The sequence below is a fragment of the Cricetulus griseus genome, chromosome 2, assembly GCF_003668045.3.
Source record: "Cricetulus griseus strain 17A/GY chromosome 2, alternate assembly CriGri-PICRH-1.0, whole genome shotgun sequence".
NCBI classification, from domain to species: Eukaryota; Metazoa; Chordata; class Mammalia; order Rodentia; family Cricetidae; genus Cricetulus; species Cricetulus griseus.
This window is the reverse complement of record NC_048595.1, coordinates 264,155,531-264,172,764: the sequence shown is the minus strand read 5'-3', so window position 1 is coordinate 264,172,764 and position 17,234 is coordinate 264,155,531. Positions and strand designations below refer to the sequence as shown.

The following is a 17,234-nucleotide window of genomic DNA, read 5'->3' as shown; positions in this document are numbered from 1 at the left end:
AAATCCCCTAAATACTAGATGAAAAACTTAAAAACTATGGTTCATGTAGTCCCATATCAGTATTTGATGTGCACAATTATTACTCCATTATTAAAAAATGTAACTATATGGAGGTCTAAAACAAGCGGCTCCTTATGTCAGGGTTGGAATGTACATACATTGAAAATTAATTCCTTGCTGGTAAAATGAATTATAATAGTCGATTCTAAAGTGTTTGTAAGGAATATTTCAAGATCTTAGCTTTTTAAGATCATCATTTTATCAATATGATTGGTATTCTTTAAATTCAAGCCACTACAGAAAACTGCCACATCTTAATCCACAATCACTGAGCATTCTTCATATCTATCAACATTTCTCCTATTCCTTCCAATAAAACAGGATAGTAGAAAAAATGGCAGATTATAGTATTTTAAACCTTACTGCACTTACAATTTAAGTAGGTTCACATGTGAAAACACAAAAGAAACAATTTAGGGGAACACAGAAAATAACTGAACAGCAATGGATTTATAGCAAATGACTACCAATTGCCTTATCTGGGTCTAACTTTCCTTTTTATTTATTTTTTATTTTTCAGGCAGGGTCTTGCCATGTAGCCATGTACTGACCTGGTACTCATTACGTGGCCAGGCTGGTCTTGAACTCCTGGAACTATTATTTCTGCCTCAACCTCCTGAGAGTACTGAGTGTCAGCTACTACACACCTAACTTTGGGTCCAACTAGGCAATCTGAACATGCTAAGTCCTCTGTGACTTAGGCTGGCTTTATTATTGTTTTCTAGTTTTTGTTTTAGGGTGTTTTTAGAAAATGAAATCCTGCCTTTGTTGTGAAAAGCCAGAAAAAACTATTCGGACATCCGCCAGTTACCTTGAACAAATATGAAACATTTAATATAAATTTCTACTTTAGAGGCTTTCAATGAGAAACTTTCCACACAGAACACTGTAACAATGTGAAAAGTACACTGGCTACACTTGGCAACAAACAAAAAGAAATATAAGGACTTGACTTATAATTAACTTTCATATATATTATTTTCCATTTCTGCCTACAACGCCAAAAAAAAAAAACCTCTTGTTTACCTGTTTTTGAAAACTGTTTTTAGTTTACACTGCTCAATTTGGGCCCAACATTCAATGTTTTACCAAACCCTCTAATGCCTAGTGAAGTCATATTAAGAGCTGACACAATAACCCGTTACCCGTTGGAAGCAAAAGCTACGTGAATAACTGCAACTCCAATTTCACCGTCTAGTTATTCTAACAATGCTCTTACCTCGACGCTCTTCAGAATGAACCCGCTTCTCTCTCTCACGTCTTTAAAGGGGCACCTCTTAGAAAGCATAAGCAGATGAGCAAGAAGCTTATTCATCCCATCCAGAGAAACAGCATTTGAAAGCCCGTCTGAAGGTCGATAAAGCGTCTCTTTCACTGAGCGAAGGTACTCGGTTTTTCTCAAAACGATCTGCCTTATGTGTTCCAGTGCTGTCTCTCTAGTACTCGAATCTCTACTGCACAGTCCATCCCATCTCACTTCATTCTCTCCCTCAGCCATGACAACCGAGAGCTTTTCTTTTGCAGTCTTCTTCAGTTGCCTTTCAGCATTCCCCAAAAGCAGTTTGTTCTTTTTAAACCGAGAAACCCAAGAATAAAGTCAGAAAAACCCAGTCGTCGTGAAAACAAGCGTCTGGGTGGCACTGGGAACCACACGTGCCTTCTGAGTTGATGCTTTCAAATCAATCCACAAGGCGGATCGCCCTTGCACCCTCTCCTAAACGCAGGGGCAGTCTTCTGATCAGAGATTGGGAAAGCAAAGTTGGAAAGTTGCAATCTTACAGAGCCGATTCGCTGGACGGGGAGTCTCGGGGAAGTGCTCTCCGTGTCGCAGGGTCAGCGGATATCCTTGCGTCGTGGAGCTGTCAGATCCGTGCTTGGCCCCACAAGGCTGGGAACGGTAGAAGGCTCTCCAGCCATTCGGGGGTTTTTGTCTGTGCAGCGGCCGGTTCTCCAGCGCGTTCCCACCCTGCCCCTCCTCCGACACCAGTCTCCGCCCCCTCGGCTCCTCCTAGCGCCTCGGCAGGGCAGCGGGCGGGCGGGCGCCGGCGGGGTTGGCGGCAGACCCTCAGCTCCGGGCTGCAGGGGCCCGAGGCTCCGGCGCTCCGGGGACGGCAGCGTCCTCAGGTCACGGTGTCAGCGGCCACGGAGGTCAGCGGCCCCGACCCAGCCGGCTCCCGTCCCCCGGGATACACCGCTGCTTCTCCCCTTCGGTGCTCGCCCGCCGCCGCCACGCCGGAGGGCGAGCCAGCGGTCCCCGAGCCCCGGGCTGCGCCGCGAAGCACAGGGCCGGAGGCACAGAGCCCGCCCCTTCGCCCAGCCCCGACGGCGGGGCTCGGCCCAGAGGGCGGGAGCGGGGAGGGGAGACGGGGTCCTCACCCCCAGCCCCTCCCCTGTCCCCGCCCGGGACCGCCGGGAGCCGCCCCTGCCCCACGCCTGCCTCTCCGCCCAGGCACTCGCGACCCGCCGAGGCAGCCATTGGGAAGAGCCCCGCCCTCGGGCACAGCACCTCCGGACCCCAAGTTCGCCGCGCGCCGCCAACCCAGGCAGGCCGCTGCGCGTGCGCGACGCACAGCACCTCCGGACCCCAAGTTCGCCGCGCGCCGCCAACCCAGGCAGGCCGCTGCGCGTGCGCGACGCAGGGCGCGGCGCATGCGCTCTCGGCGGCGATTTTCCGTTCTCGACGTTTGGCGGCGCTGGCCCGAAGAAGGGGAAAGGGAAAGTAAGGCGTACAAATGCCAGGAGATGTTTATCAAGCAAGAAAAACACAACAAATAAAGGGCTCGATGGTATCCCTAATAGAAAGGGATATAGTTGAAGATTAACCTAAAAAATTGTGACCGCCTGACCCCCAGATTCGGCAGGCAGGGCGTCTTCGCGTTGGCTTTTGGGAAATGTAGTTGTAATGCTACCGACGCCGTGTGTTTGCGACAGAAACTACAACCCCCACATGCCACCGCAACTCTTGTCGCAGCCGGCGAACCAACGGCTCTGGAGGCCAGGCTTAACTGGGAACGTCCATCTGGTAAGCGTGGTAGGCTTGGCTGTGAACTGTTGGTTTAAATTGTTTTTCCTTCCTCCATTTCCTCCGAAGCCATCTGGGATCGCTGCCTTTCAGGCCAGGGCCTTTCCCCAGTGGCTCGCGGGGAGAGAAGTGCAGGTGCCCAGCAACTTTTGGTGGGTGACCCGAGGCCAGCATTTGGCGATCACTGTCTGAAAGGTCGAGGAGCATCTTAAGCCCGACAAACCGGGAGAGGCTCCATGCTGCTGCTGCTGCTGCTGCTGCTGCCGCAGTCCTCTCGCCTGTGAATCCATGCTGGATGGACTGGGGGTCCTTGCGCACGGCCATTGCACTTTTGCTCTCGCACGGATCTGTTTTGTGCTGTATTTCCTCAGTCAAATAGAATCCGAAGGAGCGTTCTGAAAGCAAGGCCGTTTTGTGTGAGACTGAAAAGAACTCCCGGTGTTCTTAAGCTTTGAAGTCTAACAGGTTTTGAAAGGTTCTGTGTGGAAAGAAACCTATTTAAAAAAACCAAAATCCTCCCAAATTTATTATCTTTGAATGATCTAATTATTTCTTCTCTAAAGGTGTTTTGAAGCCATTATACTTGGGAAAACTCAAATTTGGAAGGCTTTTAATAGACTGGTGATCAGATTTTAAAAATACTAACCAGGGCCTAGAGAGATGACTCAGCAGTTAAAAACACTTGCCCTTACAGAGGACCTGGGTTCGATTCTCAGCATCCACGTCGCAGCTCACAGCCATCCATAATTACAGTTCCAGAGGACATGCCCTCTTCTGACTAAGGCAGACATCAGTCATCCATGAGGTGCACAGGCATACATGCAAACTGTACAGTCGTAGATAAAATAAATCAACAAGCATAAACTAATTGGGCCTTGAATATGTACAATAGTGAAAAAGATACACCCTCATCTTATTAGGAAACTAATGTGTAAATCCACAATTGCCATATTGTTTAATATTGTTGGGGTGGCTAGAGGAACATTTAGCCCAGCCTTGGAAGTCTTCATCCCAAGGGAGACAAAGACCAAAAGAACGGCATTGAGGCTTCTGCCAACTAGTATCTGCCGAGTGCCTTCGGTGCAATAGGAATCGTTGAGCAGTATACCACTATGGTCAGAGCTTGTATTCTAAGAAGAGACAGTATGTACGTGATGGAGAATGCATAGCATGTGAAATGATGACAGCCAATTGGGAAGGAATGAAGAGTGCTTGGTTGTGGGGCGAGGGAAGGTTTCGTTTTCTGTCTGTGGCGGGTTGTTGCTGGATCATACAAACTGGTTACCTGCCACCTCCGGACAGTTGTTAGATGAGCTTTCGGGGTGGGATCACCCATATTCAAAGGCCTGCAGTACTGAGAGGGTAAAAGGACCTTCTAGTCTCAAAGCTTGAGGGGATCCTAAAGGTACAAAGGACTTTGCTATGGGGTTGGCAGGATGGCACAGACAGTGGGCAGGAAGAGTCTGCATGTGTGGGGGTGAGTTTTCTACACCTTTTTCTGGATGGACTTAATTTTCCAAACCACCTTCATATTAGCTCATCTAAGAACCTTTGTTCTTCTCCAGAACGTCACAACTGGCCTCCTAGGGCCATGTTTTTCTTTTTCAGGGTGGTGGTTTTTGTTTATTTGTTTTGTTTTCTTTCTTGTTTTGTTTGCTGGCTTTTCCAGTTATGTATCTGCAAGTTAATTTATATGCTTTGCAGTAGTTGAGGAAACAGCAGACACTATTTGTAGTAGAAATAAAGAAAGGAGAGAATTGCTGAAGTCACTAGCTGTTGTGGGTTCTAAAGATCATCCTATAGTTGACGTCGTGATCATCTAGGTGGGACTTACTTCAGTCTAAGCATTAAGGAAAGATGTAAGGAATGGGCAGAGACATTTTGGAAGGACTGGTACAGAGGAACCTGTGTTACAGAACTAATTGGAAATAAGCCCCTTGAGACTGAACTAAGTGGTGTGTATATGTATCATCCTTTACTGGGGAAGTGTAGCAGGAGTTTGAAGACAGGCTGAGACCTTATTTCACAGGAAGAAAAACAGTAAAACAAAAGGTGGAAATTGCCACTTGCTATCATGGAAATGTGCACATTTGTATATGGGAGAGGGTAGAGGGCAGTGTTTTGGCCACTTGCCTTGGAATATAGAAGACAAATGAGGAAGACTTAGCTGTGGATAGTTTGAGGTTTCTTTGTAATGTTTGATAATGGTTGTTGATTTCGACAAAGGAGGCACGCTCCTTGAAGTTCAATGTATTTGGGAGTTATCGGCAGGTGTGATGCTGAAGGAGCAGCCAGCTTAGAGGGGAAAACCCCCAATGTGTTGTCCTAGAAGCAAAATGAAGAAAGAGTTTGGAATGATTATGTTAAATGTTCTATGTCCAATGAAATGAGAACTAATTCACCACTACAATAAGTGTGGAGATTATTAAATAAAGGTTATAGGAAGTCATTGCTTTGGACTTGAGCTCTTGTGCTGCCCCACCCCCAACCCCCAGATCAGATAAAAAGAAAAAAAGGGGGGGGGAAGGCCATCCCTGGGACTGGAGAGATGGCTCAGCGGTTAAGAGCACTGACTGTTCTTCCAGAGGTCCTGAGTTCAATTCCCAGCAACCACATGGTGGCTAACAACCAATCACCTTGAATGAGATCTGGTGCCTCCTGCTGGCATGTAGTCAGAAGACTATATACATAATAAATAAATAAAATCTTAAAAAAAAAAAAAGGCCATCCCTGCTAATGTTCCACATATCCAAACTGCAGTTAAGTTGTTACCTTGCCTGAGACGTCAGGAGAATGAGAGGGAATGAAATTTCCCAAATTAGCCATTTGGCATGACAGCCATGTTCCCACTGCGTTGATCCCTACATTCTTTAGTCCTTCCAAATAATAACATGAAGTAATCTGATGTTAACTAGTTACTTCCTTGTGTACTGTCTCTCTGACCTGACCTTTGACAGAAAGTAACTTTGAAATGACCAGTCTGCTCTGGCTGCTTCTGCTGTGTTGTAGCTTCTCTAGCTATAAAGCTACATTCTCTGCCAAAAATAAAGATAATTTAAGACTTTTAAGTTGCAACTTTGTTGTTTGAGAACGCAAGTGCCTGTGTTGATAAGAGATACAGAATCTCTGTCCTTGTTGCCTTTGTTTAGACCGCCTCATCATGTCTTTGACTTGTCTTCCATTAGGTCAGCTATTCCTTGCTCACAAAGACATGTCCCTAATTAGAGAAAGAAACACATTTACTCTTACTGTGGCATGTATCTTTATTGACGGATATGTTGCAAATACATTCAATTACATTTTCCACAATTTGATTGGCGCCTGACCCTGTAAAGTACCTGAGAGTAGCTACAGTGTCTGGTTCACTCAGCCTGACTAAAGCTCAGTAGGTTGCCTGATTCCCAACAGACTCAACAAATGCTTGATATTTGTTGTGTGCGCCCACCCCTGTTTGTTATCCCAGCACTCTTGGAAGCAGATACAGGAGATCAGGAGATCAGGAGTTCAAGACCAGCTTGAGCTTCTTAACAATACCTTGTTTGGGGAGAGGGGAAGGTGAATTAGCAGTGTACCATTGGATGAAAACACTCATAGTACTTTCAAAAGTACTACATATTGTTCATAAAAAAGCTAGGTGACTGATGGGTGGAAGAAAGTATAATGAGAAAGCATTTTAGAAAAATGTGTATTTTTATGAGATATTTATTAAAATATCTGCAGAGCAATTAATTCTTAAACTGTGTTTCAGTGGAACCAACTTCATAAAAATACTAAGACCAAGTGCATCCACAGATCTCAACTACAAGATCACCTCTTCATCTGTTCTTCTCTTTCCTAGCAAACTCTTTCAGATGTAGTTCATAGTAGAATTTATCTCCCTGAAGTCTTTCGTTCACTTATAGCTTCTTGCGCATTTTCATCCTTGTCTACTGGGTGAGTCCTGCAGTGTTGTAATATCGTTTTTAAATCCTATCCAGCCATTGGCCTGACGCTGCAACAGCTGGCCTACCCAACATTTTAACCCCAGGAAACAGTTCTTTTTTTTTTTTTTTTTCCTTTTTAGGATGATTTTAATTAAAATAACAAGCTCTAAGGTCTCTGGGCAATGCTCTAAAATAGAGTAAAAACTAGCACGAGTGTTAGTTGCCTATCTTACCAGTGTGCAGTGAGTCCTTTAATGAGAGCAAAGGCTCTGTGATGGCCATTCTTGTTGTCAACTTCACTACATCTGGAGTTAACTGAAAGCCCAGTGGCTGGGCACCCCTTTGGAGGATTTTTAGTTAATTGTATTATTTGAGGTCGGGAGACAGCCGTAATCTGGGCCACTCCATCTCACAGCAGCCTATATAAAGGACTGGGAAGAAAGAGACTTCTCCTTTCACCTGCTTGTCCTCATTCTCACTGGAAGTTTTTCTAGCCTGCTGCCGAGGCGTTCCTTCGCTGCCATTGCAGCCTGCTTCTTTGGGATTCCAAAGATATGTACAGAACACCAGCTGAGACGTCCATCCTCATAGACTGAACAACTATTGGATTCTTGGATTTTCCATTGAGAGACAGCCATTGTTGGACTAACTGGACCACAGCCTGTAAGCCATTCTAATAAATCATATATGTATGTATGTGTGTACATATATATATATTGTATGTCATACACATACACACACACACAAACACACACACACACACACACACACACACACACACACACACACACACGGCTCTCTAGAAGTTTCCATGTGATTATACACCCACCTCTACCCCCTTTAAAAAAAATAGGTCCTTACTGAAAGGAGGACACTGAGGCACAGAGGTAAAGGGACTGACATGAGGTTAGACTAGGGGAGACACATGGGAACTGGGTTCAGAAATCCATCATTTCTCTGGAAAAGGCGAAGGTAGCCTGGTGAGGTCCACATCTATAATCTCAGCACTTGGGAACTGGAATAGGAGTTTCAGGGCCTTGTGCACTCCATGCAAAACTTGATAAGTTAATAACATACTTTGAAATACCTGCCAAGTAAGTAGCATATTGGTTTTCCTGCTAGGTTTTTTTTTTTCTTCCTGTAGGAAATTTACATGAGAAACTATCATTCCTTGGAACTTAGAATCAACAAGAGAAAAGAAGGACACTTAATACTGTGAAGTATTAAGTTTAGAGCCAGCTTGGGCTACAGGAGACCCTGTCCCAAGGGAGAGTGAAACTTACTGCTAAAAACATGGTGCTCACCCCAATAAAATGGAGTTTTGCTAATTTTTAAAGTTATAGCCCTGCATAGTTTTTTCCAGTTGGAAGATAGGGTAGGCATATAGCTCAGTGGTAGCTTAGCATGTGTGCATGCCCCGAGTTTAGACTCCAACACTACAAGAAGAAAAACATAGCACAATTCCCATTGTGCTCATCTGTAGTCCCTGCTAAGTGTGAGACTTGGACTGAAGGGCTGCTTGAAGCTAGAATTTCCAGACCAACCTCTCAGAGCCGGCACAGGACACTGTATATAAAAGTGTGAAAAGATATGGCCACTTTATCAGAACTGTGCACTAGTCAGGGGGAAACTGATGTTCAAGATGCCTCAAACTGGACATTCATTATGAAATTCATTGATGAAATTGAATTAAATCAATGGAAGTCATTGCTAAAAACAACAACAAAACAGGGCTCTTAACTCTTGTGGGCTTAGAAACACAATCTTGGCCAATATACAAGAATTGTAAGATGCACACACAAATACATGCATTAATGCATGACTGTTAACTTTATCAGGATGGTAATTTATTAACATACATTGAAGTGCCTGCCAACTTAATGGCATATTGGTTTTCCTGCTAGGTTTTTTTTTTTCCTTCCTGTAGAAAATTTACACAAGAAACTATCATGTTGCCTTGGAACTTTGAATCAACAAGAGAAATGAGGTATATAATGTGGTCACTTAATACTGTTAAACTGTGAGAAACCTCCATGGCAGAGCTTGGGCTGCTTCCTCTGACCTTTTGAGCTGTGTTTTCTGAGCTTCCATTCCTCTTTAATGGCAGAGTTCTGTGGATGGACTTTTTTGTCAGGACTGTTGACTCCCCAATAAGGACACGGAGACATTTATTAATTATGAACGCTCAGCCTTACCATAGGCTTGTTGCTAACTAGCTCTTATAACTTAAGTTAATCCTTCCTTTTTAATTACGTTCTTCCACACGCGTGTTACCTCATCTCCATTGTGACCATCCTGGTCATCCTGCATCTGACTGGCGACTCTACCTTCCCAGAGCTCTCTCTGTCCAGAAATCCTTGCTATACCTCCTGCCTAGTTATTGGCCATTTAGCTTTTTATTAAACCAATTGCACTGACATATCTTTACATGGTGTAATCAAACAGGGCTCTTGCAACAGAGCCCTTTGTTCAAACACATTCATATTGCAGTCTAGTTTCTGGGCCTCTGACTGTGAGCAGATTTTGCATACATACACACACTGGTTCACTATATAGTTGGCTCTTGAATGACAGGTGTTTTACATGTGTTTGCTTGAGACAGGACTTGATGTGTATCTTAGGTTGGCCTTAGGTGAGATCCCCAGCATCATCATCCTGAATGTACCTTGACATCTGGCAGAACAACATACTTGGGGGTGTTACTCACATTTTCGTGTCTGTGTCTGTGTGTTTGAATGTGTTTGATATGTGTATTTGTGTTTATGTACATATGGTTGCTTCTGTATGTGTGGCCATGGATGGATGTGGTACCAAGCTTTGAACCCATGGCCTTGTGCATGCTGGTGTTCAGCTCTTGCCTAGATTGTGGTTATTTTGTGGTACTGGGGGTTGAACCTAGGGTATCAACATTCTGTTGAAGTGCTCTACTACTGAGTGATGTTATCCCTAGCCCTCTTCTCTTTTCATTTTGAGACAGGTGTTTAGTTGTTCAGGCTGGCCTTGAGCTGGCTAGGTAGAGGCCAGCCTGGGCTATGTTAAAAACAATCTTAAGTGTATCAGACTAACTGTGATAATACTGTGGACTGTCACAGTTTCAGAGCCTACTCTGGTTGCTGTTGTGGTGGGCTGGCATGGGAATATCCACAGCACTGTTTTGGGAAGCCAAGCCCATCCAGCAAGCTTGTAGTCCCAGCTACCTGGGAGGCAGGGGGGTCTCTTGAGCCCAGAAGTTGGAGGCCCCATCATCAGTACACTTTATGATATTAATGATTTGCATTTGAACAGTCATTCTGTCTAGTAAATTCTATTTCACAGTAAAAACTGACCTCTTGCTATGTCATGAGGGAGAAAAATGTTTGCAATATATTGCATACATGTATGGCATTGTCCGAAATTTAAAACTTAAGACATGATCCCTCTAGTCTGCTTTCTACGTTGATAATATGTTGTATAGTACATAACAGTACATAGCCAACAAAGTAGGTGTTAATGAGGAACTGCCTGTTTATGCCATTGAGCTTCTGGTCAGTGACTAGTAGTATGTTGGGGTGGGGTACAGAAGTTACATGACATGGGGTTTGGTGCCCCTCACCCTGTGTTTAAGGATTAACTGTATAGTGATTTTTGCCCCTCCCCTAAATATCAAAAGATAATTTTTAGCAAATTTAGAGAAATGAGCTATCTTTTATTTGTGCTCATGAAGCAGGTAAAACTACAATACTGAGCGTGGCAGAACTGGAGTTTTTATGAAATGGCTTGAGTGCCAGCAAGGAAACAAAAGCAGGCTTGCTCAGCATCACATTCCTTCAGGTGTCACCCCATAAGGGTGGTAGCAGATGGGACCTCCTTATGCTGGCAAAACTGGCCTTTGTGGAGAATCATCTGATGTATTCTTCTCTTGGCTTAAGAGCTCATTTCTTTGAAAATACATGGTAATTAAGAATAAAAGTGTTGTAAAATGTTCAGTTAGAGAACTTTTGTGAACATAAGTTTTCAGCTCAGGGCTGATTCATACAGTGACCCTATGTTTAACTTTGTAAGAAACAGCTGCTGCCCACAGCAAATGAGAGTCTGTTGCTCCACATTGTTGGCAGGACAGTTATCTTAAGTTAGCCAGTCCCCAATGACACTGGGCCGTTTACTGTGCTGGCTTCTACCTTCCTGTCTTCTTTGGTGGGTATCTGAAGACCTTTGCTTACTTTTTAGTTGGACTGTATGTTGTTTAAAGAGTTCTTTTTTCTTGGGAGCCTGTTCTTGCAAATGTTTTCATCTCTGGCTTGTCTGTCTTCCATGTTCTTAAGGCTATCCTTTGTAAATGGTTTTAAATTTTAATGATATCCAGCTTAACAATGTTATCTTTCATACAATTGTGCTTTTAGTATTGTATCTAAAATGTTATCGTCATATCCAAAGTCAACTAGATTTTTTGTTATCTTCTATAAGTTTTAAAGTTTAGTGTTTTACATGGAAGTCTGTGATCCACCTTGAGCTAACTTTTTAAGAAAATTTAGTTTTTGCATTTAAATATATTTACTAAAGTTTCTACTGGGCCTGAACTTATTATTTAGGTCACCAAATAATAAAAGTAAAAATAAAAAGCAAAGTAAAACCCAATTTACCAACCCTTTATAGTTGTATGAAGTGTCATTCTTGGCAGAGAAGCTTGAGATCAGTCTCCAATTTATCTGAAACACTGGGGACACAGTTGTGTCAGGACATCCTTGTGTCATCTGTTGTTAACTGGCAGGTGGTTGTGTGCTGTCAGTCCAGGCTGCTGTGTTTTTACTTCCCTGCTTTGTCATGGAGGTTTGCAAAAATCTGCCTGTAGCCTCCCCATGTTGCCTAAGTAACAAACAGTTTTGCTCAAAATGTTTCCTTGGTGTTTCATCTTTTTACTAGCTGAAAAACTTGTCAATGTCAGACAAGTTGTGTGTTGGGGGGTGTGGTGTGCCCGTGCATGTGCGCTCTAGTGCATACATGTTGTACAAATGAATCATAACGCTTTGCTGTTAGACTTGAAATTTTAGATTTTAAGGCTTTACCAGTTTATTTTAATTCCTTAGCAGTATCGATTTCAAAGATTTCAGAATTGTTCAAAATTCTCCTTTCAGGCTGCTATCACAGGCACTAGTCTCAACACCATTCTCTTTCTTCATGTTACTTCCATCCACATGGCTAAATTAATAAACCACATTCACAACCATACAGTATCTTCTTTTGTGTGTGTGTCTTTGGTGTTTCCAAGTTAGTGTCTTTGACTATATGTCTAAATTTCCTGTTTCCCAAATATGTTAATGGAGACAATCTTTGAAAACAAAAATTGTTAAATCTGTGTTCTCTTTACCTTTCTGGAAAGATATGTTTACCAACTATAGCATATACATACAATCTAGAACAGATTTTTACAAATCTGTCTTACTGCTGCCTTTATTCTTATTTTCTTACCTACATGTTTACCCCGAGAGATAAGATTGAATTTTATATGGTTAAAAAATGTGTTACTTGCCTGTAATCCCAGCACCCAGGAAGCTGAGGCAAGATCGGGTTGTGAAGCAAGCCTGGACTGTGTAGCCAGAACTAGTCTCAAATGAATACACAAATGTCCAAGCAAAGCTTTAAAAACACCAGTAATAGTATGAGCTCTCTACAGTCTGCAATGGACAGTGTTAGTTTGTTGGCTCCCTTGGTTTTGTGTTATTTTTCCCAATGCAAAGGGAGAATTACATACAGCGTCTTTGTGTCCTTGGCACTGCAATGCTGTTGCTTTCTAACAATTTCACACAGATGGAATCTTAGGGTAACCATCATTTTCTAACTTGCTTTTCTCTCCACTCAGCAAGGGCTCTAGAGTTTGTCTATGTTGTTATTGTATAATTGGGTTTTAATTTTAGATGCTGTATAATGTTTCACTATATGAATTGAAAACAGTTTTACTTGCCAAGTTCTGATCAATATGTATGTATGTATATATTATGTATGTATGTGTTTTAGTTACAAGCGCCTTCCCAGAGTGTAGAGTATCTGTTCCCAGGCATGCCCATCCTCCCGAGCCTCTCCAGAGCTTAGCGTTGGCAGTCTTCTTTCTGAGACTTCCTGCCAATCTAATTAGTGAGCAATGCTCTTCTAGGTGTTACTTTCTTAATGTTAGTAATAAATAGGTTGACCTCTGAATTCCTAAGCTCCACCAATTCTCCTGCCTCAGCCTCCTAAATAGTTGGGAACTGCTTATTGCAGTTTTAGTGTGCATTTTCCTCATAAGTTGAGCTCCTACCTTCCTTCCTTCCTTCCTTCCTTCCTTCCTTTGTCTGTTTCTCTCTCTCTCTCTCTCTCTCTCTCTCTCTCTCTCTCTCTCTCTCTCTCTCTCTCTCTCTTTCTTTCTTTCGTATTCATGCTTGCCTCTAATCCCTGTTCAGTACTTGTTTTTCGTCAATGGTAGTTCTGTTATATAAAAGGTTTAATAATTTTAACATGGATTTATCAGAATAGTTTTTCCCCTATTCCTTATAGTTTTCTCTCTTACTATTGAGCAGTTTCAATATGCAGTTCAGACAAGCCTTGAACTTATGATCTTCCTGCCTCAGCTCCAGAGCACTAAATGTACTACCAGGCTTGGCTCATTTTACTTAATTTTTAATTGTAGATTGTCTTATTAAAGGGATGTCTTCTTACTTAAAGTCAGAAACACATTCTTTCTTTTCTTCTAGAACATCTACTCATCCCTTGTCCATATGTGGGTAAGTCTTTTGAAATGTGTGTTTGTGTAGATATGTCTAATTTTACAGTATGGATAACATCTTATACTAGCATATGTTCTAAACAGCCATTTCTTTCCCCATAAAAATATTTTTCATGAGCACATTTCTGTATTTAGGAGTCTGTTTCTAGACTATTCTGTTCTGTGGGTTTCACAACAGTCTCACTAGTCTATTTTTATTTGGCATTATCCCTTCAGCTCCTATAGTTTTTGATCCTGTTGTATGTAAATATATTTTTTAGACAAGGTTTTGAATGTAGCCCAAGTTGACCTTTCAATTGGCAATTCTCTATCATGCCTCAGTTGGAGATTACAGGTATATGACATCATGTCCAGCTAAACTTTTTTTTTTTTTTTTTTTTTTTTTTTTTCTGAGACAGGTTTCTCTGTGTAGCTTTAGAGTCTGTCCTGGAACCCACTCACAGAGATCTGCTTACCTCTGCCTCCCGAGTGCTAGGATTAAAAGTATGTGCCACCACAGCCAGACTAAACAAACATTCTTAAAATTATATTTTCTTAACAAATTCTCTAGTTTATCTTACAGTTTTTATGTAGACAGTCATATTTCATGCATTTAAAAATTATATTGATTCTTTTTACACACGCATACATGTTTCTATTTTATTTTTTTCCAGAAGTCTCAGTTCAGCATTAACTACTAATAGTATATATTAGACTCACCTGTAAGTAGTCAGTGGTGAAAGGCAGCTGTGCTCCCACTACACCTTGAATGCCACATCAACTTTCCAAGTGTCTGAATTAGGAGTCTCTTTACCTTGTTTAAATTAGAACTCAATTGATTTAGCTGTAATTTTTTAAATGTATTAGTGTGTGTGTGTGTGTGTGTGTGTGTGTGTGTGTGTGTGTGTATGATCAGTGCGTGTGAGTATGGCACATGTGTCCCAAGCATGTTTGAAGTCACAGGACAGCTTTAGAGAGGCTCTCTTCCCCGTGGTTTCCAGGACCACCTCAGATCGTCTGGCTAGGACAGTAAGCACTTTTAGCCTCTGTACTATCTCTCCATATATATATATATATTATATATATATATATATATATATATATATGTTGGTTTTTGGAGACAGGGTTTCTCTGTAGCTTTGGAGCCTATCCTGGCACTCTCTGGAGACCAGGCTGGCCTTGAGCTCACAGAGATCCGCCTGCCTCTGCCTCCAGAGTGCTGGGATTAAAGGTGTTGGACACCACCTCCCAGCTCTAATTTTTTTAAATGTGTTTTTTACTAAGCTTATTAATTTGACTTAAGAAATTTTACTACGTCTGTTTTTTTGTTTTGTTTTGTTTTGTTTTTGCCTAATGGCTTTTGGATGGGAAAAAATTTTATATTTTCTTTGATTAATGTTTTATTGACAGTCTAAAAGATTAAACTCTTAAATATGTACTGATACTCACAAGTTTAAAGTCCTTATACATTTTAAATACATTTTAACAGTCATGAGAGCAGAACAATTCTAATAATTAGTGGCTTTTGTGGCTAATAAATTGTTATGTTTTAATAAATCTTATTTTCTTATTATTTTAAATACTTACAAAGCCCAACATCCACTTGCTATGCAGGTTGAATTTTCTTTATGTTTTAACATCTAAGCATTTCTCCCTTTGCTTTTGAGCTCTTTCTCCCTCTGCTTCCTTCACTCCCTCCCTTTTTCCTTCCCTCCCTTTCTCCTCCCTTCTTCCTTTTTCTCCTGACAGGCTGTTGTTACATAGCCTAGGTGTGCATAGACCCACAGCCTGCTGCCTTGGCCACCATACCAGGCTTCAGGGGTGGTGGTTTGGTTTGGTTTAGGGTTTTAAGAGGTTGGGTCTTGCTGTGTAGCTCCTCGGGCCTTAAATTCCCAGTGATCACCCTGCTGTGGGCCTCCTAAGTGCTGGGACTACTCTGGTAACACGTCACAACCCTTAGTGTACAACCACAGGTATATTTAATTTCTATTCTGTTTGTGTGTGTTGCTGAGAGCTGAACCCAGGACCTTCCACAGGCTAGCCGATTCTCTACCACAGAACAACATTCTCATCCTAGTCTTCATTTCTATAGGTCAATTTACATTTACCATTTTCAGTTTGTATATACATTTTGAAAATTTTGTAAACTTATATATAAAAAAGAAAACCCTTGAAAATAGATAAAAACATCACACAACAAAAATAACCAAACCCAGAGTCAACTCGGTGAACTTGTATACAGTAAGAATAGGCATTTGGAATAGAGCCTAGTGAGCCTCACATTAAACTAGACTTTCGGTTCCAATGTATTTTTATGCACTTATCCACCACCAAAAACAGAACAACAAAATCCATGACAGAATAGAAGTAGAAAACAACTAGCCAACAGGCAGTGGTGGTACACACCTTTAATCCCAGCACTCGAGAGGCAGAGGCAGATGGATCTTTTTGAGTTCAAGACCAGCCTGGAATCCAAGAGCTAGTTCCAGGACAGCCTCCAAAACTACAGAGAAACCCTGTCTCGAACCCCCTCCCAAAAAAAAAGAAAACAACTAGCCTTATCCTCAAGCCATATGTATTACCTATATTCAGTTCTTCCTTATTTCCTCACCTTAGCCTTTCATGCTGTCTTTTCTGTAAGTTATACTGTACCATCTGTGCACATTCCCTTATGCACACACTTGCACACTTGGCTAGACTAATAGACACAATCTTGAGTCATAGAACATGGAAGAATCAAGCCAATGTTAACCTAGAAACTTCATTCCTACTTTTTTTTTTTTTTTTTTTTTTTTGGTTTTTCGAGACAGGGTTTCTCTGTGTAGCTTTGGAGCCTATCCTGGCACTCACTCAGGAGACCAGGCTGGCCTCGAACTCACAGAGATCCGCCTGCCTCTGCCTCCCGAGTGCTGGGATTAAAGGCGTACGCCACCAATGTCCGGCTAACATTTATTATTTTTTTCCAAATTATTTCAATATGTTTTATTTCATTTGTGTGCCCTAACAATGCTTATGTCTTGATTGTTTTGTTTGTTTGATATATATATATATATTATATATATATATATATATATATATTAGTTCTAATTAGGAACAAGCTTGTTTCACATGTCGATCCCTTCTCCCTCTCCTTCCCCTCACCCCCAACCTTCCTCCCCCTTACCCCCATCCCTCCACCCTCCACTCCCCAGGCAGCGTAGGGCCCTCAACCAGGGCTCCGCAAAGTCCACCACATCATCCTTGGCTGGGCCTGGGCCCTTCCCCATGTTTTCCAGGGTCAGAATGCATCCCTTCACGTGGGATGGGCTCTCAAAGTCCCTTCTTACACCAGGGAAAAATACTAATTCACTACCAGGGGCCCCCTGGAGTGCAGAGGCCTCCTTATTGACATCCCATGTTCAGGGTCTGGATCAGTCTTGTACTGGCCTCCCAGACAGCATCTGGGGTCGATATGCTCTCCCTTGTTCAGGCCAACTGTTCCTGTGGGTTTCTCCAACCTGGTACAGACCCCTTC

The 17,234-nt window shown here is 42.3% G+C and overlaps 2 protein-coding genes across 8 annotated transcripts in view; one reads left to right on the top strand and one right to left on the bottom strand.

Annotated features, from left to right (window-relative positions):
* Positions 1-2,012, bottom strand: part of Sesn1 (sestrin 1) — a 75,205-nt gene extending 73,193 nt beyond the window's left edge. The window contains exon 1 of the mRNA XM_027402216.2: positions 1,280-2,012. Coding sequence (XP_027258017.1) covers positions 1,280-1,558 — 279 coding nt within the window. The 5' untranslated portion in view covers positions 1,559-2,012. The remainder of the gene's footprint in view (positions 1-1,279) is intronic.
* Positions 2,013-2,661: 649 nt separating this feature from the next.
* The window catches only part of Cep57l1 (centrosomal protein 57 like 1), a 51,043-nt gene continuing 36,470 nt past the window's right edge, over positions 2,662-17,234 (top strand). For 5 of the 7 annotated variants that reach the window (XM_027402225.2, XM_027402222.2, XM_027402221.2 and 2 more), the window contains exons 1-2: positions 2,662-3,082; positions 13,710-13,739. In XM_027402225.2, the coding sequence (XP_027258026.1) occupies positions 2,963-3,082; positions 13,710-13,739 (150 nt within the window). In that variant the 5' untranslated portion in view covers positions 2,662-2,962. Of the gene's footprint in view, positions 3,083-7,517; positions 7,669-13,709; positions 13,740-17,234 lie in introns of those variants that run through there. The other 2 variants (XM_027402219.2, XM_027402223.2) reach the window with 2 other exon arrangements.